At 37.4% G+C, this 26,793-nt stretch overlaps 1 protein-coding gene across 1 annotated transcript in view; it reads left to right on the top strand.

The window, feature by feature from the left end:
* The first annotated feature begins 424 nt into the window (after positions 1 to 424).
* NOS2 (nitric oxide synthase 2) overlaps positions 425 to 26,793 on the top strand; it is an 86,263-nt gene continuing 59,894 nt past the window's right edge. The window contains exons 1-9 of the mRNA XM_044054651.1: positions 425 to 705; positions 1,365 to 1,540; positions 8,874 to 8,946; positions 11,081 to 11,203; positions 11,613 to 11,761; positions 15,594 to 15,756; positions 17,841 to 17,932; positions 24,421 to 24,562; positions 25,597 to 25,736. Of these exons, the coding sequence (XP_043910586.1) occupies positions 1,434 to 1,540; positions 8,874 to 8,946; positions 11,081 to 11,203; positions 11,613 to 11,761; positions 15,594 to 15,756; positions 17,841 to 17,932; positions 24,421 to 24,562; positions 25,597 to 25,736 (989 nt within the window). The 5' untranslated portion in view covers positions 425 to 705; positions 1,365 to 1,433. The remainder of the gene's footprint in view (positions 706 to 1,364; positions 1,541 to 8,873; positions 8,947 to 11,080; positions 11,204 to 11,612; positions 11,762 to 15,593; positions 15,757 to 17,840; positions 17,933 to 24,420; positions 24,563 to 25,596; positions 25,737 to 26,793) is intronic.

Here is a 26,793-nt window from a genome sequence, read left to right as displayed (position 1 = left end):
CCATTAACATGCCTTTTTTAAAGCAAGAATGAAATAATATCCACAAAGGTATGTAACTACTTATGCAGACAGACCAAGCTAGGGTGTATATAGATAAATGCTAAGTTGGCACAAGTGTCTCCCAAAATTAAAGTGTGAAGGGAAGCAGTTTCGCTATGAAACCCAACATTAACAACAACAAAGGCGGTGCCTTTCAGAAGCACATATTAGCTAGTTACAGCTACAGGGAAATTCCCAGTTTGCTATTCACCCTCCCGACATAGTTTTTGCACTATATAGTAAGGATGCTGAGGCAGATAACGAGAAGGAAATGTTTGTTTCCAGGAATGTTAACTCCTTTAGGGAGGTTCTCAGCCTTAACACACCTCTATAATGAGTTCAGACGCAGTCATAGACCTATATATACACAAAGAGCAGGTGAAAAGGCAGCTGCGCATCCAGAGTGCTGAACTTCTAAGAGCTTAGAACGAAGGCAACACAAGGGCTGCATAACTCTGAAAACTCTGCCAGTCTGTGCCTAAAGAGAGTTGTTTTGTGCAGTTTGAAGAACGAAGGCAACAAAAGGGCTGCACAACTCTGAAAACTCTGCCAGTCTGTGCCTAAAGAGAGTTTTTTTGTGCAGTTTGAAGAACGAAGGCAACAAAAGGGCTGCACAACTCTGAAAACTCTGCCACTCTATGCTCAAAAACAGTTTTTTGCAATTTGGTAACTATGCTAATCCTTTCCAACTGTAGTACCCAAAAGTAGATACTCAGCAGTTAGTCTTACCACCAAATCATACTGTGTGTTTGCAGTTCCCACTCTGAGAAACAAGTTTTCAACAACTTGGTTTATATAACTAGTTTTAACAATTTTTTTCTACCTCACTTTCCAATTATTTTTTTGTATTTCATCGGCTAATACATTACTACACTTTTGTTTGTAGTGGCTTCAGTTGTTCCAGTTTTCTTAAGAAACTGGCAGGATAACTATCTGAGTCATGACCAACTGTTCAAAGAAGCCTACTGCAGATATTGATTGCAAACATGTCATGCTTTAGCATAAAAAGTTCAAGAATACAATTAAACACTGACTTTTTACACCCTGCCCCTTTTCATTTTGGAAATTACAAAATGAAATATGTTTTAGCTCGTTTTTTACTCTTAGACCTACTGTAGCATTTAATCATTTCTTTGACTTAGCGCTGGTGTGTGTGTGTGTGTGTGTGTGTGTGTGTGTGTGTGTGTGTGTGTGTGTGTGTAAAGCATGATGGAGAGAAATCTAACTTTACTTGTCTTTCCACTTATGTTTTGATGTAAAATCCTACTGCTCTTTTCCTAAAAAGTGGAATTGTCTCTGTGATAATAATTTTACTATTCTTACAGACTAACACAGGCATCCTCAAGAAAGGCAAACATTTCTCAGACGAGCAAGAAGAAGAAAAAGTAAGAAAAATGCTGTGCCCCTGGCAAGTATTCTTAAAAGCCCGCAACAACAAGAACAAGTCGTTTGATGTCACCGACGTTAATAATAACGCAACAGGAACGTTTAAGTACACGGAGTAAGTATGTTCAAATTGGCTTTAACCTTTTAAACTTTTGAGTTAATTGCAAGAAAAACTTGAGAGGTGAGCACTGTTAAACGCGGGGGGGGGGGGGGTAGAACAATCACATTATTGCCTACTTTGGTTATGTCTAATGGTCCTCGTTAATGCTTGCCTATTATTGTCTGTATGTTACTCAGGTAATCCAAATAATACTGTCAGGGATTTTTTTCTAGATAATACGATGGCTTTGTATGGTTTGTAACTTACTGATAGGGGATGAAGTCGACGCAGTATCATAAATTATTAGCATTTTTTTTATAATTAAGTAAGAAAGGTTAAATAAATTCAAGCAGTCACATATAGAGGATAATATTTAAAAGGAAACTTGACTTCACAATATCTACCCGTTATTTAGACCCTAATCACCCTCTCCCCGTTTAATTTCCATGTAAATATAATGGATATCTGCCAAGTTTAAATTAATTCGCTTGTTATGATGTATTGCCTGTGGAAGCAATACAGTATAAGAACATTATGAACACCTAATATGTGCCAGACAGACCCCGCACGAAAACAAACGCCACTCTAGAAAGTTAGATAGACTACTTTTATGCAAAACAAACTTTTTACCAATCTTAACAATAATTTAAAGAACTCATACATTTTCGGGAGTGACAATTGTAAATCACAAGGAAAATATACTTAAGGCATGTATAAATAATAAGGTTGTCGCTAGGCATATTCGGTGTATTCAAGTAGGTAACATGAAACTTTATGTCTCAAGCAACAAAGAATGTTTAGTAATGACTAAACTAGTGTCTACTCTATAGAGCTACACACAATATCTTTGTTATAGGAGTGAACTTCTAAGCAGAGCCTTTTTATGGTTTCAAGTGGCAGCAGTTGAAAACATCCCTGAAGTGTACAGGGGCAGTATTCTGATGGTTAAATACCTTTTTAACTGATAACTCCGCAGTGGAGGCAGTAGTAAGAGGTTTGAATACAAAATATAAGTATGTGTCTAAATCCCTGAAGAATAATAACATTGGTAACAAAAATACCTAAAGAAAGATGATTAATAATTATTCAAACACACATCACAATGTGTAGAATTTTTTTCTAAAGGGTAAATAGAAAAAAAGCAGAACTGGGCTGAAACTACTTCCATTTCATGATTTTTTAAGACTTTTGGATGTAAAAAAATAGTTTACTTCATAATTTTTTTTCTGCACTGTATATTTGACTCCAAGGTTCATGCCTGGTATTGATAGTTTTTGTCGGCACTTCTCTGCATTGTTCTGTTCGGTATTGTTACCTTACATCTTGCTTCATACACATACAATTCCACAACCAAGAGTTGTGTGTTGTAGTAAGCATGCAGAATCTCAGATCACATAAAAAACTTTTTATACTATATTTTGGGCGTCATGTAATATGATTACACCCTGCTTGGTGTACTGTATTCTGAAAATTTCAAATTAAAATTCCTCACTTGATCTTCCTAATGTATTTATAACTGTTGTGCAGTTTTGCCTTAGACTTCCAACTCCTGAATGCTAACCACCCAAAATAAATAAATAAATAAATAAATAAAACATCTTCACTCTTTACTCATGGGGAACCACAGCCCCCTTGACAATGCAATGGGCTGCTTGCTGTATGGTACTGTTCAGTATTTTCTATCCAGTATCAAGACATTGTCACAACTCCATCCCTTTTCCTATTTGTGTAGCAGTATCCTTAGTTAAGCATCACCAAGAAGGCAAATTACATCTGCAGTGCCAAAGACACAGGAACACAGTCTGAGTAACTTTTTTCACATGAAAAAGTGTTTTACCGGTTTAGACTAACCAACAATGGGGAACTCAGAAGTCTATTAAAACGTCTTCACAGTCCACTAGTTAAAATGCAGTTCCAGCACCTACAAGTTAGGTATTTAAAAACATTGTGATAAAGAATGCTGCACACTGTATTCCTATTAGAAAGGCATTTTTTATATCTGGAAAGCAAGTTAAGTTCAGTTTAATCACTTGTCCAGATTTTTGTACAGGTTTAGGACTGGTTTGATTAACTAACTTCTGTCAATGATTTGGTTGAAACAAGGTGCAACTTTTCCATTACATGAGTGAAGGCATGGATTGTACATGAAATTGGCATTGTAACTTTACACACAGGCAACTAGGCAACATTAAATAAGGGCACAAAGCAAAAAATTATAAAGACAACCCCAAACACAAACTAATATACATGTGCACACACCCATACACACAATCATATGCAGACTCATGAAGAAAAATTCTGCATATAAATAAGAGCATTCACACACCAAACAACACACACCCTACACACATATACACACATAAACAGACACACCCACATGTGTGTGCATATGTATGTCTGTGTGTGTGTGTTTATATATATATATATATATATATATATATATATATATATATATATATATATATATATATATATAAATTTATGTGGGTCTACCATGACCCACTGAAATGTTTCTCCAAAACTCAATTTCGCAACCCCATTTTTCTGAAAGTACATTTATCCAAAAATGTATTTTCATGAAAAACCAAGTCAAGGAAAAGCAAATAAAAAAAAAAAAAACATGACAACACTAAACACATTTATGCAGGGGGGCAAGCCCCCCTTCATCCCCCCCCCCCGCTACTTATATGTTCTAACTCTGAGATTGCACTACAGTGGGGAAAAGGGAATATTCCCTTATCCCCACTGTGCTGCAATCTACAACAACAACCTCAGTTGTTTTTCATTGACTCGTTTTTTTCCGAAAGTCCATTTTTGGATAAATGCACTTTCGGAAAAACAGGGTCGTGAAATTACATTTCAGATAAACATAATTTCGGTGGTTCAAGGTGTCCCTATATACATACACGCACACACACACACACACACTCACACACACACACACACACACATATATATATATATATATATATATATATATATATTTTTTTTTTTTTTTTAATGGAGAGGATCTCACTCCTCAGCCCTATTCCACTGTAAATGATTTATATGGGTTTTTTTGTATGTACATATGAGAAAACAGGGAAGAGATACTATAAACTGAATTTTATGTGCATTTGGGATAGTATATATTAAATGAATACCATCATTCTAGGCACAAGTAAAGGCAGTAAATGAATTCATAAGGTAACTCTGTACTTCATTTTTTGGTATTAATGAACGTGTATTATGCATTTTCAAAATCATACTAAAAATGATACTGTGCTATGCATTTTCAGTGATTCTTGTATCTAGCAGTTATTTATAATGCTGGAACTTGTGGGGTGACACTGTACATGCGTACCCCACCAGGCGGTTCTCGCTCAGATATGGGCATGCCGTAGGTGTTTACCCTTTTCTTCAATTTAGTGCAATCTCAGAGTTGGTATATTTAATTTGTAGGGGATGTGGGGGTACAGGGAGGCACAGCCCCCCCCCCTATAAAACGTAAAACATGACAGTCCTGGACTGTTGGATGGTGGGCGTGATCTAGGCAGGCCACCTAGTGGGGTACAACAACCATTCATCTTTTAGCTGTAACACACAGGCAGCATATATGCTAGTTATAAGCTACTAAGTACTCTAAAGTGCAAAATAATTATTTAAAACACTGAAAGCATTTTAGCAAATAATGGAATAGTCTAGGTTTGGTAACTGAAAAGTAGATTGTCCAATTGTAGAAGATTAAGGGGAATGCATTACAGATTGTTTTCTTCATTTGTTTAATCTCATTAGACACAGTAATAGATATCTGCCTTTAGTGGTCTGGCAGTAGTAGTGAGTGATGTTTACTTTTTTTCTTTCTGATTAAGGTGAACAGAGGATGTTTTGTGTTTGTTGTGGGTATGTGACCATAGCCACTGATAGGCTCATCAATGTCTATGGTACTGTATCTGTACACAGACTGCTTCTGTAAATGTGACATATGATTGGTTTGACCTTACCTCTCAGTCCCAAAATGATGAAAGCATCCACAAGCAACATGATCATATTTTAAAGTATAACCCTGACCTAGAAGGAAAGTGAATGAGAAGTGCCCTTCATAAAGCCAGACTGCATATTTTGAACCACCAGTGACTAGTAAAACTAATGCATAAAATGCTGCATCAGTGCTGGGGTTGGGATGTATCTCCTCCTAATGCAGATGAATGAAAGGGGTAATCACTACATTAGATTATGCTATTTTAGCTCTTGAAAAGCCTGTTTTAGAAGTGTTATCCAATAAAAATGGCAAAGTGGTACAGTGGTTAGGCATACTGCTTCATAGAGGTTGGTCTTCTGGTTTGGCTCTTGGCTAAAATACCTTCTTTGTGGAACATGTATGCTTCCCTGTGTTATTTGTGTTGTTATTTGTTTAGGTTTTTTCCTACATCCAAAAGGATATGCCAGTAGATGAATTGTGATTCTCTAAACTGCTAAGTGTATGTGCAGCCTGTAATGTACTTGTGTCCTAGCCACGGAAGGCTGCCCGCCTTATGCCTGCTGACTACTGTGATTGGGTCCACCTCTCCTGTGACTCTGAACAGCATAAAACAGGCATTAGAAAACGAGTGACTACTACAGGTAGTCCACCACCCCATCACCAGCACCATCGCCACAGCAGGAGGGGCATGTTCATTTACATAATCATTTTAATGGAAAACAAACATAAACCTTCTCTAGGACTACATTCCTTTTCCCAGATATGTACCCAGTAGTTTGGTGAGTAAGTTTGACCAACTGCTTGATAATAAACGTTTAAGAACACCCGTGGATTCTCCTCTAACGGTTTACTGATGACACCAAATGCGTCTGTACTTAGTGGAATCCATTTTTTATGTGAGTGAATTCTTAAATATGTGTATGCTTGTACGTTCATGAACCAGCATGCAGAAACATTACTTTTTAGGTGAGTTTGTGTTTCTCTGATGATGCTTTGACAAAGGGAGGTTTATAGCTGCCTTTGAATACATCTGCTTGTGTTTTGCAAGGGTCTTTCCATTTGGCTCCTATATGCACCTTTTACAGAAGTTTTACTTTTCGGTTTCATAAATGGCATTCATTGCTTAATACAGTAGCTGGTGGTGCTTTAGAAATAAAGGATATCTTAAGGCAGCAACATAAAGCACAGACTACCTGCAGCAGGAGTCATTCACTAAATCTACTGTCTGCGCAGCAATTTGTGGAGTAGTCTGGAAAGCAGCAGCATTTGTTTTTCGTATGACACTTAACAAATCTTATTAACCTCTAAAGAAGAAAATAGCAAGTGATGTTTCATAGATTTGAAGCTAGTAGGTTATACCTCATTTACAAACGTCACTCGTGAAACAAAACTTTCCTTTTTCTTAGGGGTTGGTGATTATTTTGAAAAGATTATATGGTAAACGTGTATTATGCATTTTCGAAATCATACTAAAAATGATACTGTGCTATGCATTTTCAGTGATTCTTGTATCTAGCAGTTATTTATAATGCTGGAACTTGTGGGGTGACACTGTACATTTTACATTTTTTACAGAATATTACAAAAATTGGCCACTCATCTTACAATATTTTCTGAGACAAATGTCATGCAACCAGCTCAGCAGAAAGATACTGTCTTTAGTTTCTGCTGTAGAGAGCAAAAATAGGCCAGGTTTTCCATGCATGACTACTGTCATAGTATCGAGACCTGGTGGAACCATACCCCTCAACTGTACAGATTTTCACTGAACGTCCAGATTTTTGTCTCATATTTTTTGGTCCATTTTTCATAAATTTGTGTTTTTGGCAAATTAGTAGCAAATCATTAAAGACGTCTTCTTCTTTCGGCTTTTCCTGGTTAGGGGTCGCCACAGTGGATCATCTGTCTGCTCATGATTGGTAGTGGAGTTTTACGGTGTCAAGTTGCCAGCCCGGCGCCCAACCTTCCACTGAAGGCACACACACGCATACACTCACACCTAGGGCCAATTTAGAGTGTTCAATTCACCTACTGCATGTCTTTGGGATGTGGGAGGAAACTGGAGCACCCGGAGGAAACCCACACGACCACAGGGAGGACATGCAGACTCCGCACAGTAGGTACCCCAGCTGAGAATCGAACCGGAGAACCTCTTGCTGTGAGGCGACAATGCTAACCACTGCACCACTGTAGCCACTGGCAAATCATTAAAGACTAAAGTTAGAAAATAATGACAGACATTTGATTGTCAGACTTCATACCCTTCAGAAAATTAATGCTACTGTAAAACCTGTTATTCTATCAACTTTCTAAATTTGTAAGAACAATTTTTGTGCCTTTGTCCCACTTTTATTTATGGCTTTGTTCAGATTTCTTGCTGTAAAAGGTTGAGAGGTATAGGTGGAATAAATGCCCCAGTTTAAGTCTCTAGAACACACATATCATTGTAGATGGAATCCAGGGTTTGAAATATCGAGTCTCAGTCCACCTGCACATATAAATAAAGACATACATATTTATGTGCATATATACATACATAAATAAATAAATAAACAATTCCTTAAACTGACCGATTTTTCCTTCAGCTGGGTAGAGATGAGATGGGTGCAGGACCCAAATTCTTTCAGGCTCAAAAATATGCATTTTGCTATGATCCTGATGACTGGGCTGTAGAAGAATCATTTGGAATCTATCTGCTGCACCACAAACAATATTTGTTTCCCATACCAAGATCACAATATGCCCATGTGTTTAGCTATCTGTGTGAAATTGTAACTGTTGCAAGTAGAGAATCCATTTGAGGCTGACCCATTACTTTTATTAATCACCAGCATCGTGTGGAATCTTTGGGATGAAAAATTAGCAGTTTCTCTTGTTACATACTCTAGGAACAGCTTCCTGTTCTTTGCTGTTAGAAGTTTATCATAATACCAAGATTCCAGCCTGGAAAAAAGATATTTGCTGTTGTCATTTATTGATTTGTCGATCTGTAGAAGTGACAATGTGCTACATGTAAATAAGCAGGTAAATTCTAATGTTTCTCTTCTGACAGTGCTTCCATTGCAAGAATTCAGTATCTGAGACATCTGGTGGAGTATATATATATATATATATATATATATATATATATATATATATATATATATATATATATATAAAAACTTTTTGAAGTCATTCTGCATGGGGTAAAAGCAGGTTTATACAAAGTAATATTATGATGTTTTCAGTGATCCTAGTCACCATACAAAATATAACACTTTATACTGCCAGACAGTTGTGTTATATTAATTGTAATATTCAGTTCTTATCATCCTCCAGGTGATTTATAAGAACAGGAAATTAATCAGTATATTAACCTGAATATATTTTATTTTTTTAAAACTTTAGCCAGAATGGCCTTAAGAAGCTAAGCAAAATAAATGAGAAAGGAAACCAAATGTCCCCCAAGACCACAGATCAGGTGAGTGGCTACAAGCAAATGTAAATTTTATTTTTATTTATTTATTATTTAACATTTGTTTGTTTGTAAAAGTACAAAAAATATTTAATGTCTCAAAGCATTGTGGCACAATTACTCAATCATTTCTGCTTTCAAAACAGTTCTAAGTGTGAGTGATGAAGACATACTTTAACCTTATTCTAAGTAATGTATCGTTGAATTTGAACATATGAAATGTAGCATGCAACCAAAGATGTTTGATTTAAAAATATGAAACCGATAAATATTACCTATATAACTTTAGAAAACAAAAAACACTTGAACAAGTGCTTCTGTGAAATTCTATCAACATATTGCTGATGTTAGCAGTGAGCAGGTAAATACCAGAAGAAGTAGTAACTACACAGAACATTCTAGAAATTGTATTCATCTTCACCTCATATTTTGGCTGGGGATAGCTTTGTAGGTTCATAAGTACTATATTGGGATATTTACTTGTTGACCTTACTATGAGGGACCTGGGTGCTAAACCAAGAGGTGAATTTTCAGTTTTCTATCCATCCGTTCACATTAAGTTTGCATACTGTAACAGAAATATTTTGTTTTATGTGGTATTCAAAACAGCTCAGTGGTGTTGTCTGTGATACATATTTATTCCTCCAACACATCATGCTTATGTTGCAAAGGAGACTGAGATTCCTTGATCAGGTGCTTATGCTACCACTGGACCTCTAAATGTGTAATACGTCTGAAAGAAGAGGGTTTGTTGAGGCAGAGGTTGCCTCTTAGTAGCCTGTGTGATACTGAGAAGAGGAACAAAGCTTTGAGGCAGCGTGCATATTTTTTGTGATAGTTTCTTGATTTTTTTTAGTGAAAAAGCATTGTGGTCATTCTAGTTAAGAGAAGAGCATTATATTTAATGCTCTGCCTAATGACAGCTGAGTACAGTGGAATGGTTACATATCTGGACATAGATAACATACATTTAGATATATAAGCAGTGTGATGAAAAAAGATTTCCTTACAAGACTGGATACGTGATGTTCAAAGGAGAAGGCTCTATGTTCATGCATCGAATACAGAGTACAGCGAACGGCTTGTAATTGAACGGGAAACAGCAAAACGTTAAAGTACCTAAAACTCTTAACATAGTAAAATAATTAATCAAATGGCCATAGTGGGCCAATTTTCCAAATGTAATCAACCAAGGTGGTGGGCTTTGCCCCCCAACTATATATATCAACTCCAAAATCACACTACAGTGGGGAACAGGGCAAATTTAAAAAATTAATAACTGCTTCCTTTGCTTATCTTATGCATCACAGTACTTCCTGGTTGTCGACCAACTATGGCCATTCCATGCATTATTTTACAATGTTAAGAGTTTTCGGCACTTTAACATTTCGCTCTTTCCCGGTCAATTATATGCCATTCACTGAAATCCATATTTGATACGCGAACATAGATCCAGAGGAGAGTTTTCTGTCAGTATAGGATTGCAGATCCCTGACTACAGCATCATCTTTCATTGGGGGGGGGGGCAATGAGATAGTTACAAGGGGAAGTTATGCTTGCTAAAGGATATTGTTATACATTTCTTGGCATTATTTTTAGTCTATGGTTTTGACACCAGGTGTTTGCTTGAGAAAGGGCCTGTTTATGATGGCACAAAGTTTATAGTCATCTGCAGACTTGATCAAATTTTCAAAGCCAAATCACTCATATTCAAAGTAAATTAAACCATAAGTCTGCCATCATTTATGGATGTATCTGGATTTGAAATGAGAATCCATAAAGACAAAACAATTCTGATAAAATTTAAAGCAATGCATCTTCACCAAATGCTTGGCGATACTGATACAAGTCCTGTCATTCTGCTGTTATTGTCATTGTCTGTCAGGTATTTCAGACTCACTGTATTTTGCCATGTGGCCTGTTTGGAATAAGGGTCTAAATAGTCCTGTCTCTCCTTACAACTGTTTGCATGTGAACTTTGGCTATTATATGTTAATGCATGCACAGTATTATCATTGATTTTGATAAATCTGTTATATAAACTAAAATTTTTTAAATTATACATAAAACAAAGATGTTAATTTCACATCAGAATATTAGGAGAGGCATTAACAACATCCTCATTTTAAATTTTGGTTAGGACCCTCAAGCTAAACATATTACTTCACTGTCTAATATACCAAGATGCCCAATGTATCAGAGAGTGAAGAACTGGGAAGATGGAGGAGTTTTCCAAGATACCTTACACAATTCAGCAGTGAAGGTAAGGAACAAAACTGAAATCATATTTGATATTTTCTACTGCCTTAGTGCAGTGAAGCAGTTACATCTGCTAAAAGTAACACTAGACATTTCATTATAAAATCATATGGGTATCATTCAGTTTATTTGTGATGATTTCTGATTTCCTTGATCAAAGTGTCTTATTTATTATCTTGACTTAATTTCAAGAATAAAGTCATCACCATGTCTTTAGAAATAGAACTAAAGTCCTGTTAATAACTCACACCTTGTGCTGCATGGTGTAAGAACTACCTGGACATTGTAGTTTTTGACAAAAATTTTGCTTCTCTAAATGTGACTGGTTCAGCTTTTTATACAAGAAGGTGTTTATTGCTCTACTGCTTTTAAGAAAATGGCTTATTGATATGAATATTTGGTGTTTTTTTCAGAGCTTAAGCTGCAAATCCAAAGTTTGTCAAGGTTCCATGATGTTTTCAAAAGAACTTACCAGAGGTGTTAGGGACAAGCCAACCCCTCCTGAGGAACTCTTACCACAGGCTATCCAGTTTGTCAACAAGTACTACAAGTCATTTAAAGAGTAAGAATGTTTATCTGCTAATTCATAATGATCATTTAGAAATTCAAAACTTACTCACGTGTATTTCATGTACTGCTGTATAGATGAGTTGAGCAGAAAAGAAGATTTGTGTCCCTTAGGGGTTTAACAAACCAGTTCACTCACATTTGATAACAGAAAAATCATAAGATTGTGAACTGTATCCCATACCAGATTCTTGGGTTTAATTTCCAGTACTGACACTGTACTGTAGCATTATGGGTGGTCTGCACTTCTGAGGTACCTTCCATCAGATGAGACGTTCTCCTGAGGATCCACCTGCCTGAGGTGGTGATAGTTTGGGTGGATATAGTAGATCCCATGGATATTATCAAAAGAATAGGGGGATTTTCCTACCCTACAGGCCACATTTTCCTTAGTCAGTATAAGTAACACCTTGGACATTCTCTCAGAAGTGGCTACGCTTAGGGGCTTTTGCCCAGTCAGCAAAAATAAACAAACAAATAAATAAATAAACAAATTCAATAAAAACTAAAGCAGTTGTGAATATACCTCAGCTGCTGCATGACAGCAAGATTCAGGTTAATTAGGGAAATGGGTGTGGTATGCAGTGACCCAAGTGAGTGACCCACTTACTGCTAATGAGGTAATGCTGTTATTGACATGACCTGAGATCACCTTTAGAACCAAGATGAAATGGAAGATAAGTGTAAAGAGAAGGGGGTAAACAAATTCTGCCTTTGAGGGGACAATACAACAGAAGTATATTTTCTCTGTAGAAAGTATGTGAGGGGGGGAGTGAAGACGATGAAAATCAACTGTACTGACTCATGAGGGGTTAACATATGTTCTTATAAACATCAACACTGCCTGAATTAAGGAGGTGACCTCATCTGACTTTCTTTGCTTAAGTAAATTTTGATTATGATTATTCAAAATATGTTCAGTAACTGTAGCTCCAGTCACCTGATTGCAGAGATCAGTGGTTAAAACTAATATGTGATAGTCCATGGACATTACGTGTCACATCTTCCTTACTGTGGATTGCATATTATTCATTCTTGAAAACCAAGCAGTTGCTTAGTAGAATTCAGTCTAAGGATCATAGGATCATGCAAGTTTACTAGGCTGATGGCCCCTGGGGCCCTTACAAGCCTAGCCAAGTTCAGCCCATGTTCCTATGTGTGTCTGGTTCAAGCAGACACTAAAATCAACATCTATTGGCCCTCTCCAAGAGGGAACCAGGTGGAACCCTTAGGGTGAATTTCAAGTTACCCATACAATTGTCCAAATTATGCTAAATAGGGCCAATGGATGCTTTGTGTTGCAAAGGTGGGGCAACCTCTGTGAGACAAATCTGTCTCTCCAACAAGTATTGTTGATGTCACATACCAGGTTAAGGTCCTTTGAGCAAGTGACCTGTGTGCCATTTGACTTACAAATGTGCAGCATTTCCATTAAAGCTGGGTCAGAGATTGCTCTATATGCAAGGCACAAGTTGCCTCTGAGCAGTCTGTACAACAGAGAGTAAAGTGACAATGATTTCAGTCTGTCCGCATTAAGACAGATCGTGAAGACCCTGAATTTTCTTTGTAAGGAAACTTTGTGGAAACTTTGTGGTTTCTCAAATTGCTGCAGGTATTTGGAAAGGAACATACCAAAGGGAGCATTGTACTCTATTATTGGCCTGATGAGGGAAGCGTATGGGGGGTTATAACCTCTTTTTTTCTGGAGGCAATGCCCTTACTTATGAGATGAGCAATATAAAATGCCCTTTTTACCACTGTGGAGACATGGTGATCAAAGTTAAGGTTGCTGTCAACCCGTGTGCCTAGATCGCTCACCACTGACTGTGTGCTTAGGATATTGTTAGTAATGTGGTAGTTTGCAGGAACATCACCCTTGCCCAAGGGGATGATAATGCATTTTTTTGCATTAAGTTTAAGACCATGACTTTGGCACCAGTCATTATTCTGCATAAGACCTTCTTGCAGGATGTTGACATCACTAGGGGTTTCAGCGATCACTCCCAGTTTGCAGTCATCAGCAAACTTTGTCAGCCATAGTCCTTTAGTTTTAGCCTGTACTTCGGAGAAGTAGATCCCAAATACTAGGGGTCCCAGAAACGTTCCCTGTGGAATATCTCTAGTTATGGGTCTGCTGGAGGAGGTGCGGTCCCCTATTTTGACTGTATGACTTCTATCTGTTAGCCAGTTTGCAACCCACCTGACAATATATGGGTTGATACCCAGCTGGGTGAGTTTATCAGTGATGCCTGAGTGGTGGATTGTGTCAAAGGCCTTGGCTAAGTCTAGGTAGACCCTATGTACAGATTTGCCCTCATCTAGGGCTTTGGTAACTGTCTCTAAGAAGTTCACCAAGTTTAACAGGCATGATATTCCCTTGACAAAGCCAGACTGGGTGGAGTCAAACATTTGGAGATTTCCTATATCTTTGTTAATAAGGTTCATGATGATTCATTACATGGCCTTGCAGATAAGGCTGGTCAGGCTAAAGGATCTAGACTTCCCGTGGTCCATGGATGCACCCCCCCCCCTTTGTGCAAAGGGATGATGGTAGCTGTTTTCCATTCCACTGGGATGAAGCCAGTGCTTAGGCTGTGATTGAAAAGCTTGCCCAATAGTGATGCTAATTCCTGTTTTAACCCATGTAGAACACAGCCCAGGATGTTGTCTCATCCCATAGAGGCTGTGTTTTTGGCCTTGGCGAGAGCATTTAAGACCTGATCCTCAGAGATACTAGGTGGGGGACAGGTGTTAGGAATGCTTTGGGATATGTGTGGAAGGGACAGGAGAGTGAAGTTTTCGCTGAACCTGTCAGCTAGCAAGTTTACTATATCCACAGGTTCTGTATATGTAGTGCCATTAACTACAAGTTCAGCACAAATCTGGACCTTACCTTTGAGGTTACAGATGTAACTAAAGAACGCCTTTTAGTTATCCTTAGTTAGGGACGCTAATTTGGATTCGTAGTTAAACTTTGGTGGATTTCACGAGGAATCTTATTTGCTTGTTTAAGTTGAGGAGGGAGTGTTTCTAGTTCTGAGACCACTCCTCCTACTCTTAGACAGCAGTTTATTTCCTCATTATATAGCCTGTTAATGGCAGTTTTCCACCAGGCAGGTTTGTTTTTCCTTGAAGATCTTAGTTTGGTTCTTTAGGTACGGCAGGTACAGCAGATTCAGTACTTGTACAGGTGCTCGTTAAACAATATTCACTTCACTGCAGTGCTTAACCAGTAGAGCTAAGGAAAATTATATGAAGCACCTCATATGTCACACTAGACAAAACAAACACTTTCAGTTCAGAAAGAAGAAGAACTAAAGAAGAGAAAACATCCTTCCATAAAAAATAGTCTGCACATACATTATGGAGTCTGTCAGGTTTAACACATTTTTTATGTATATTTTTACATTAACTTTACATTGTGACAAACTAATAACATTACAACTGAAGCTGTTTATCATCTTGCAGTATATTTCCTACCAAATGCTTTGGATTTTATTTCTTTTAATACTGGCAGTCATGCTCTCAAACTACCAGCAAAAGAAAGTTTATTTTTATAAAACAAATGTGTAATAGGTTAAATAATTACTTATATTCCAATTAACATCCACCTTAATAAACAATGGATTCACATTTTCCTAAATGCCAATGTTTATGTGACTGGCTACCCGACTGTCTACCTACCTATCTGTTTGTCTAGGTGACTGCTGTCTGTCTGTCTTTCATTTAGTCTAGGTCCAGTCCTCCAGACCCATCTCATTTAGAGCAGTATCTGATCTCCCACTGTAATGCTCTTGTGGCAAAACTTGTCGTCTCTTCTCTTGCAGACCAAAAGTAGAAGAACACTTGGCTCGAGTGGAAGCTGTCACCAAAGAAATTGAAGATACAGGAACTTACAAACTGACTTACTCAGAACTGACTTTTGCAGCAAAAGAAGCCTGGAGAAATGCCCCAAGATGTATTGGGAGGATCCAGTGGTCAAACTTACAGGTATGGGTACACAACATGTACGAACATGGAGAACTATAAATGGAAAACACTAATATCCTACTAATGTGTAACAAGAGATTAGTGCCTGTTCCTAAAATCATTGTTGAATATAGTGAGACTGAATATTTCAACATATTAAGTGTATTAAGTCAGGTATGTAAGGGACAGTGCCCTGTGCACGCAGGGTGTGAAAAGCTCTTACTACAAAAGTAAAGACTATGTATAATTTCCCATTTCTCATAAACATCTGCTTCATATGGTCATGTGGGGTATGATTGGCCTGTTTTTCTAATGTCTCTGGACAGAGTTCAACAAGCTCAAGCCCTCAAAGACACCACGCCAGATGGAGCCTGCATGTCTGGATTGTAGGCACGGGGGGGTTCATTGTCACGCTCACGGTAAGGACCAGGGAAGACCCCACATGGCACACTCTGTTGTTGCCTTGGATTCTTCTTTATGATTTAAGACAGCATAGCCTTTGGTTTAAAACTTAAACTGAGCAAGGTGCAAAAGTGAATGCAGCCCATTTTATTTTTACTGTGGAGTTAAGAAATAAATATATAAAGTTAACACTTATAAAGTAATATTTATTGCATAAAGTATATACATGCAACTGTATCTTTACAGACAGAGAGCTAGGTTAATATACTTTGGGGCTGGGGCATGAGTCAAAATATGGGAGTCTGAATGCTATTTTTGGGAAACAAACAGTGTAAAATATCATTCGTACAATTGTGTATGACCGCCAGGCAGGATACTGTGTCACCTTGTGCCCCTAACTTCTTATAATGAACCTCAGTATTACTGCACCTTGTGGAAAAGAGAACTTTCCCCGTGCAGCACAGTACAGATTGTCATACTAGTGTGGCTTTTGCACAGCTGCCTCTCAAACAATTGTCTTTACACAGTTGCCTGATTGACCCGATTGACCTGGTGTCCTATTTGATTACACTTTTAATGGCTACATTAAAGGACAGCAATGGGATTCTATTATTAGATGATCAACTTCTCTGTCCTTTTCTCCCTATTTATTGTCCCTGCCATGAATAAACAGCAATAGAGCATTTAAAATATTTTAAATTGACTGTTTCTCTCCACTAGGACAGTACCTTACTGTACTGTTGTGGTTTCAATATCAAAAAACTTTTATCCCACTCTGAAAAAGTCTCCAATTCATTGATATCATCAGGGTCACTGAATACAGATAGTTTTCTGTCCAGTTCCCTCCCCAAACTGACACCACCATGACCGTCCTAAAAACCCACCCATGCTGTGATGTCACAGCTTCCTGGTCCTTCCCCTACCCATACAAAAAGTAAAGGCTAGAACAGGGAAACAGTACATGAGTCAAGTCTCCTGCTATGAGCTGTCAATCACAGCAGGAGACAGCTCAAATTAACCTTAGTATTTTGACATCTAGGGAAGTTAGGTGTGAAGGGGGATGGGAGGCGAGACAAAGTAGTACAATTCAGGCTTCATAAAAAAAAAACTGCAGTTTATAAATTCTAAAAAGAAGCAGTATTAAAAAATACTTTGAAAGTCTGTTCTGTGGCATTTGCACTGTTTGTGTTTTAAGACGTCACTGAACGGCACAAAATGTTACTTAAAACTAACTGACTGAAAGGCAGCAGTGTATGTATGTAAAATCAATGCAGTGACAGGAGCTTTAGGAAGAAAAAGGCCTGCGTGATGTAACTTTTTACAGAGGAGCATTGCATTGTGGGATACCTAGAGGCAGACTAAACAATCAGAATTACTTGAAGATGTCAGACCCCATGTGGTCAGACTCAGAAATTATGTATAAAATATTTAAAAACCTGTAAATAGTCCCAGAGTGGTACTAAAATGTAGGAAACACCAAACCATGATGAAATAAACGTTTTTTTTGAGTCTGTGGGTGTGGTTCTCCTTTAAAGTAGAATGAATACCTATGAAAGCAGAATTTGTAAGTTAGTATTTGTATTCCTTTTCTGAACAAATGATGGTACGGAGTGTCTGAATGGTATGTATAACTTCAAAAAATAGTGGACATAACAAAGGCTGCCAAAAGGAAAAATAAATCATTGTGTTCTTTCAAACTCCAGGTCTTCGATGCACGTGACTGCAGAACAACTAAAGAGATGTTTGAACACATCCTTACCCATATCAGATATGCTACAAATGGTGGGAATTTAAGGTACAGTTTTACAGACTAATAATTAATTGTTACACTGCAGTATGACTTTTTACCCATGATGCCTTTCTGTATAGTAATCATCCAATGATACATCCAGCTGATGTGTAAAAGGGAAACTCAAAATAACTGAAAATGACCAAAGGTCACATCCAAGCTGTTTAAAACAGTAACTTCTATTAAAAGTAGATGTAAAGAGTACTTTTGTTGTATTTTGTTTTATGGTATTTTATAGTAAGATAATTATAGCAGTTATAGTTGACTAAATAAAGTGATAACATTTCTGTATAGTTAATAGTTAGTTGGGCTAGATTAATAAAAAAGTCACTGAATCACAGAGCAAATCTTACAGAAGAACCTCCTTCACTCCCAGGAAGGGTAAGAATAGCCTAGTTTGGCAAATCAACACATCTCATGGGACTTGGTACATATGTGGGTATGTGCTAGCAAATATGAGAACTTACAGAAGAAAATGTGTGTGTGCTTATGTGCACATGTGTGTAAAAAAATACACATATATAGAGATGGTTCCCCTTCACAAGATCAAATGGATGGAAGCTCGGAATTCATAATCTCAAGACCAGAATCTCGAACTTCCATTCACTCAAAGCTGTGAATGGGAGCCTTAGGTTTAAAAAAATAAAAAGTTAACTTACCTTATTGCAGGGGGCCAGGTCCCCCTGTACCCTAGCAGTTTAAATGTGAATGTTCCGTGAGCGCACTATAGCGGAGGAATGGAAAATCTTCCATTTTGCACTTACACGTATAGTGCAGAATGGGAGATTTCCCTTTCCTTCACTATAGTGCGATCTCGGAGTAGATATATTTAAGTAGGGGTGTGTGGGGGGCACAGCCCCCCACATGGGGGTGCAGGGGGGCAAAGCCCACCTGCGAAAACATTTGAAAGGTGTTATTTTTTTTTTGTCCTATGTTCGAGTTTCTCTAAATTCGAGATTCTGGTTTTGAATTTATGACTTTCGAGTTTAGAGAAATTCGATCATATGAAGGGGAACCATACATAAATATATATATATATATATATATATATATATATATATATATATATATATATGTATACACATCTGTATAACATCTATGTACTGCATGGAGCACAATAGCTTGAGACCCAATCGTAACAAATATTAAGCAACCCTGGTTAACTTGTTAAGGTCAGGTCTTGTGTTAGGCAGTTAAATCTGCCACTACTGGCCAGCAAAGAACAGCAGCAGAATAAAAAAACAAGTTTGTTTCTGCCTGCTGTCTGTACCGATAATGTGTCCCTGACTTACTACTAATAAACGGAGAAAGTAGTAGAATAACGGGAAGTGTGTTCACCTGCATTTTCTAAAGTAAATGACATCTGAAACTCAAATGTATGTCATTATTTAGTGTTCTTCAATCTTCAGAGATTTGTCTGAAAACCAAAGATTTTATGAGGTACAACCTAAACATATGAGGCAAAAGTATGTACATTCTGTGAAAATCTGGGCATTTGAGAGACATGGTAATGTGAGTGCAAACATAGGGGACTGACATGATGGATATGCAGAGTAGTAGAAAGTAAAATGGGAGATGAGAAGTTCAGATTCAGATCAGGATGCAGCTCAACTGACCCGATGTTTGCAGTGAGCCACATAGTTGAGAAGAAGCTAGAGATGAAGAAAGAGTCCAGCTGGGCATTCCTAGACTTGGAGAAAGCATATGACAAGGTCCCAAGAAAGCTGATTTGAACCTAAGACTGAAAAGACAAGGAAGAAAAACCCAACATCCTAGAAGACTGACCATCCAGAATACCGACAAATCACTAACAGTAAGTAACCACTGGGCCAGCATGCTGACCTTTGCCCCTTACCTCCATGGCAGTGCGATCTCAGTGTCTGTATATTTAGTTAGGGGGTGTGGGGGGGCAAAGCCCCCACATGGGTGGGTTTTCTTTGCTTTGGTTTTAGTGTGTTTGTGGGTTGGGTGATCGGTTACTTACTGTTAGTGTTTTGTCCGTGTTCCGGCCAGTCAGTCTTCTTGGATGTCAGGTTTTTTGCCTCGATCATTTGGATTTTGAGTAAGTGGGATTTTGGGTTTATGAAGGGGATCCCAGAAGAATGCCAAAGAAGCTGAAAAGTAAGGTGTACAAGACAGTGGTGTGACCAGTACTACTGTATGGAACAGAAACCTGGGCAGTAAAGGCAGAGCAGATGAGGAAGCTAGAGGTGATGGAAATGAAGTGCCTGGGAAGGGTGGTAGGATGCACACTGTGGGACAGATGAAGAAATGAGGACATAAGTGCAAAAGCCAAAGTATCTCCAATTGCTTAAAAAAAGAAAGAGAACAGATTACAGTGGTTCAGGCACATGTGCAGAAAAGCAGAAGACAATCTGGTGAAGAATATTTGGGACAGACAGGAAGAAGGTAAGAGGAAATGAGGGCATCCAGCAAAGAGGTGGATGGATTGTGTGAGAGAAGAATCTACACTAGTCAGACATGAATATCATAAAATGCAGGAGTGTGGCATTGAATTAAGAGAGATGGCAACAGTTAATTCCATGCGCTAGAAAGAATTATGATCAGGTCTCTGATCATAACATTTAATTAAGTGTTCTCGACAAAGATGCTAAGATTCACCTCTCATGTTTCACTCTACAGATGAATTTCTTGGCATTCATCTTTCAAACACATAATAAAAAGGCTATGATCAATGAACTGTTCATAATCCTTAAGTGTGTGTGTGTGTGTCTATGTGTGTGTGATATATATAGATATATATATATATATATATATATATATATATATATATATATATATGTATATATATATGTATGGGTCCCCTACACATGATCAAAATTTCAGAAAGCTGAAACCCATGTGGCTGAGACCATATGATCGACTTTTGAAATTTCGTTCAAGCAGAATGGGCATCTCTGTATAGTGTGCAATGGGAAGATTCCCACCTTTCACACTGTAGTGTGATCTCGGCGTTGGTATATTTAAATTGCAGGAGGTGTGAAGGGAGCAGCCCCTCATGGGGCTTGCTAGCAATGTGTAGGCAGTTTTTTTTTCTTTTTACATACTCAAAATTTCAAAAGTTGAACATATGGTCTCAGCCATATTTGGCTTTCTGAAATTTCGATCATGTATTGTAGATCTATATATATATATATATATATATACATATACATATATATATATATATATATATATATATATATATATATATATATATACATATACATATATATATATATATATATATGTATGGATTCCTATTACAAGAACAAAAGTTCATTACTTTGAACTTGTAATAGGAAGCCTCACTTCTGAGAAAGTTCATTTTAACGAAAGTGAACTTTTGCGTATGTGCACTTCACTGAAAACACCGCAGCACAGTGGAGGACATAAAAAGCAAGCTATGTCCTCCACTATGGAGCGATAGTCACAGACCTTAGGGTTGGGGTACAGGTTAGGGTAAGGGGATAGTTAGTAAAGCTATCCCCTTACCCTAACCCTAAGGTTCGTGACTATCGCACCATAGTGGAGGACATTGCTATGTCCTTCACTGCGCTGCAGTCATCACGGACCTTAGGGTGAGGGCATGGGTCATGCCCTAATCCTAAGGTCCATGAGTACTGCACGGAAGTTCAGTACAACACCCGTTTGTTGTACTAAACTTTGTGTAAGTGCACTTTCGATTAAGTGCACTTTCACTGCAGTGAGCATTCCATGTTCCATGCACTATTTCGAATTAGTGAAAATTCAATCTAGCGTATGGAACCCATATATATATATATATATATATATATATATATATATATATATATATATACATACATACACTATATCTGCGTGTCTGTAAGATCGCTACATTACCAGGGCTGGGGAATATCCCCAGTAGTGTGAGATCTCAGAAGTAGAATATAAAATTTGCAGCCCACACATCAGGGATGCAGAGGGGAATGGTCTCCTGTAAAGAACGATGTTTTAACTTTCTTTTTGGAGTTTTTATTTTGTGTGTTCCAGATTATTTCTCAGCACATTTAGACATGTGGCAAGTTTTTGTCAACATTTTCTTTGTTGATGTTAGCAATGTTGACAATTAGCACGTTTATTATACTGATATATATGTATATATATATATATATAGATATATATATATATATATATATATATATATATATATATGTGTGTGTGTGTGTGTGTGTGTGTGTGTGTGTGTGTGTGAGTGTGTGTGTGTGTGTGTGTGTGTGTGTGTGTGTATATATATACATATATATATATATATGTATATATATATATATATATATATATATATATATATATATATACAGTAATGTCTTTCGGCTTTTCCTGCTTAGTGGTCGCCACAACAGAACTTCAGTCCGCTACTGACTGGCAGTGGATTTTTACAGTGCAGAGTTGCCAGCCCAATGCCCAACCTTCAAAGAAGGCACACCCATTCACACACACCTATCTGGATGTGTTTATACATCACTCGACCACAGGAGGACATGCAGACTCCACACAGAATGCGCTCCAGCCGAGAATCTAACGGGAGAACCTCTTGCTGTGAGGCGACAGTGCTAACTGCTGCACCACCGCGGCCCTATACATATATATATATATATATATATATATATATGTATATATGTATATACGTATATATATATATATATATATATATATATATATATATATATATATATAAGAAGTGTACATACCCCTGTTAAAATGCCAGGCTTTGCTGATGCAAAAAAATGAGACCACAATAAATCATTTCAAAACTTTTCCCACCTTTAATGTGACCTATAACCTGTACAATTCAATTGAAAAACAAACAAATCTGTTAGGGGAAAAAATATAAAAAATAAAAAACGTACAATAAGCTGGTTACATAAGTGTGCACACCCTTAAACTAATACTTTGTTGTATCACCTTTTGATTTAATTATAGCATTCAGTCTTCTTGGGTACACGCCTGCCATCAATTAAAGAGACTCTGATTAACCCCAAATAAAGTCCAGCTGTTCTAGTAGGAGTTTTCTGACATTTACTCAGTTGCATGCTACAGCAAAAGCCATGGTTCACAGAGAGCTTACAAAGCATCATAGGGATCTCATTGTTGAAAAGTATTAGTCAGGGGAAGGGTACAAAAAAATTTCCACAGCATTGTATGGAACACAGTGAAGACAGGCATCAAAAAGTGGAGAAAATATGGGACAACAGTGACGTTGCAAGGAACTGGGCATCCATCCAAAATTGATGAAACGACAAGATGAAAATCGGACAGGGAGGCTGCCAAGAGACGTACAGCAACATTATAGGAGCTGCAGGAATTTCTGGCAAATACTGGTTGTGTACTACATGTGACAACAATCTCCCATATTCTCCATATGTCTGGGCTATGGAGTAGGATTGCAAGAGAGAAGCCTTTTCTTACACAGAAAAATATCCAGGCCCAGCTAAAATTTGCAAAACAATACATCGTCTTCCAAAAGCATGTGGGAAAATGTGTTATGGTCTGAAGAGACCAAGGCTGAACTTTTTGGCCACAATTCCAAAAGGTACGTTTGGTGCAAAAACAACACTTCGCGTCACCAAAAGAACACCATCCCCACTGTGAAGCATGGTGGTGGCAGTATTAGGCATTGGGGTTGGTTTTCTTCAGCAGCAACTGGACTTAGTCAAGGTGGAGGGAATTATGAACAGTTCCAAATACCAGTCATTTTTGGCCCAAAACCTTCAGGCATCTGCTAGAAAGCTGAAGACGAAGAGGAATTTCACCTTTCAACATAACAATGACCCCAAGCATACATCCAAATCAAGAAAAAATTGGCTTCACCAGTGGAAAATTCAAGTTTTGGAATTGCTTAGTCAGAGCCCAGACCCAAATCCAATAGAAAATCTGGGGGGACCTGACAGATTTGGAGAGCTTTTGCAAGGAAGAGTGGGCAAATATTGTCAAGTCAAGATGTGCCATGCTGATAGACTCCTACCCTAGAAGACTGAATTGTGTAATTAAATGAAAAGGTGCTTCAACAAAGTATTAATTTATGGGTGTGCACACTTATGCAGCCAGCTTATTGCATGTTTTTTATTTTTTATATTTTTCCCCCTAACAGATTTACACTTCTAATGTGATGATAACTTAAAAAAATAAATAAAAATCACTTACTTAGAGGGCAATAATCGCACCAAAACTTGCAAGTCTCTTTCTTTGTAGTTACTTTTGTTACAAGTAATAAGGCCTGAAATTTCAGTAGGTTCACTGCTGGTGGTGTAGCAAATCATTATGTGTAGAGGTAGAGGTTGTTACTCTAAATAAACACGTGGTGGAGTCATGACAACTAGTAAACATTAGAGCTTGGAAAAGAAAGTCACAATTAAATAATGAAATGTTCTTAAGAACCTCAGCTTTTTTTTTTTTTTTTTTTTTTAAGCTTTGCGTTTTGCAGACATTCTGTAATTTGTTCAGTTTTACTAAGTGTATTGTGCAATTTACAGGTCTGCCATAACTGTATTTCCACAAAGGACTGATGGAAAGCATGACTTCCGTCTCTGGAATAGCCAGCTCATCAGATATGCTGGCTACCAAATGGAAGATGGAACCATTTTGGGAGATCCAGCTAATGTAGAACTTACAGAGGTATGATTTTAAAACATTGCATTTTTTTATTATAGAATCTATTCTCTAGCAATATTGTCTGCAAATATATGAATAATTATTCATGCTAGCTTAACCTAATTAACAGCCACTGATCACACTGTTAAGTGGGGAGTACATACTATATTACATAACACACATCTACCATGATGCTAATGAGTTGCAGTCATTAGCCGTTAGGCTTGATGAGTGCAATTATTTCTATAAACTTAATAATATAAGGACGTGCCCAGCAATATGACAGTATTAGGTTGAATGATGGAGACTACTGTCTGACATCATCCATTTCCATTTTGTAGAGTGCAACATTGTGCTCACAACAGAATACCTGCTATCAGATGTTTACTACCATGTTTTGTAGTTGAGAATAAATGTTAGAGTGGCACAGTGACACAGTGATAAGCGCTGCTACTCCCCAGCATTTAGTGTCCTGGTAGTGATACCCTCTCTGCAGGGTCTCCTTGTCTTCCTTGTGTCTAAATGAGATTTTAGTGGGGGGGCTGCATTTTCCATTCACATTCAAGGCATGCATATAAAGAAACTGCAATCCTCAAGACATCCACTAAGACACTGTGTGTGCGTGTGTGTGTGTGTGTGTGTGTGTGTGTATTTCAGCTGTGATAGACATGTATACCATCCATAACTGATTCATACCCTATGCCCACTGCTAGCCAAGATGGGCTCTGGCTACCTGCAAACTTGAACAGAATGAAGTAGTTATTGAAAATGAAAATTTGAATGACTGAAGTGAATGCTAGTAATATTACTCATATATATATATATATATATATATATATATATATATATATAGTGGTGGTGTATAATGTTTCTGATATATAGACAATCCAGCAACAATATTTTATGAAAAGCTAGTGGCATTGTGTTAATTATGCATCTGTGGCATATTCTTTTAAAGTATTCAAGTGAAAACTTTCTGTTTGTAATTCTCTAGTACTGGTATAACAGCAGACAACTAAGTTTGCATAGTGATATGTAACATTTGTATTTTATTTCAGCTGTGTATTTGTCTTGGCTGGAAACCCAAATATGGGAGGTTTGATGTACTTCCACTTATTCTACAAGCTAATGGTCAAGATCCAGACATGTTTGAAATTCCACCTGAACTAGTTTTAGAAGTAGAAATGGAGCACCCAACGTGAGTAAACTAAAATATATTACCACGCACTTTTTTCAGTGAGATCCGTACTTTGATTTGTATTATGTAGCTGGTTGCAGTGATGTAGCTGATTGCAGTTTTAACCAGTAATTAAAAGGAAGGCAAAAATATGCATAGATTGCCAGAAGCAGTATTTGATATAGTGACAGACTGAGGCTATGGAAACTCCTTACACCCTTCCTGCAATGCTACAAAATGTAAACGTATAGTTTTACTGTGATTTCTAATCCTGCTTCTGTTCCTTGGCTTGGGCTGGTGGTCTAAACAGTCAGTAATTAGGCGGAAAAGGTTATGAAGAACTGTCATACAAAGCTAGTTATTCAAAGTGACATTATCTGGCATGGCTACAATGCTTGAGTACTATTTGGATATCAGAAGACTGAAGAATCATTAAGTCAAAACCCATGACCTATCAATAACTGGGTAACATTTTTAATAACTACGTTATGTCCATTTAATAGCTATGGTATGTCCATTTAGTACTTATAGTATGTCCATTTCATACCTATGGTATATCCATTTGGCCCTTATTATCCCTTACTTCCCTGCACTGAGAAAACTACTATAACAGTTAATAACCACATTAATCACCGCATCTTCCAATGTGAGTATGTGTGTATACATTCATGCATGTGTGTGTGATAAAAAGTATCATGATATTACCTGTATCATGTAGTTTTTCTTCAAAAGTAATTCAGTCATTGGACCTTTTAAAACACTTTTATATTGTAATCAGTACTTCTGATTTATTTTCATTGAATCCTTCCTTCTATTCATTTCTTAGCTGGGCGCACTCTATCCACAATTCATTTCTTTGATAACTTCATTGCGACACAAGTCATGATTGACAGTGTGTTGTGCTATCAACTAGCTTAGCTGTATCTTGGTTGGGAGGTGGAAGGAGCTGTAACAAGAATACATACTTCTAAACTGACAAGTTTAAAAAATATCAAAACAAATGGAGCAGATTTTTTTTTCTTCCTAAATGGCAAAAACATGTTTGAAAATGTTGTATGAGCATGTTGACAGCTATGTT

This window comes from Protopterus annectens, chromosome 13.part0, assembly GCF_019279795.1.
Source record: "Protopterus annectens isolate FY-2018-M chromosome 13.part0, PAN1.0, whole genome shotgun sequence".
NCBI classification, from domain to species: Eukaryota; Metazoa; Chordata; order Ceratodontiformes; family Protopteridae; genus Protopterus; species Protopterus annectens.
The sequence above is the reverse complement of the archived record's forward strand: the minus strand, read 5'-3'. Positions and strand labels throughout refer to the sequence as shown.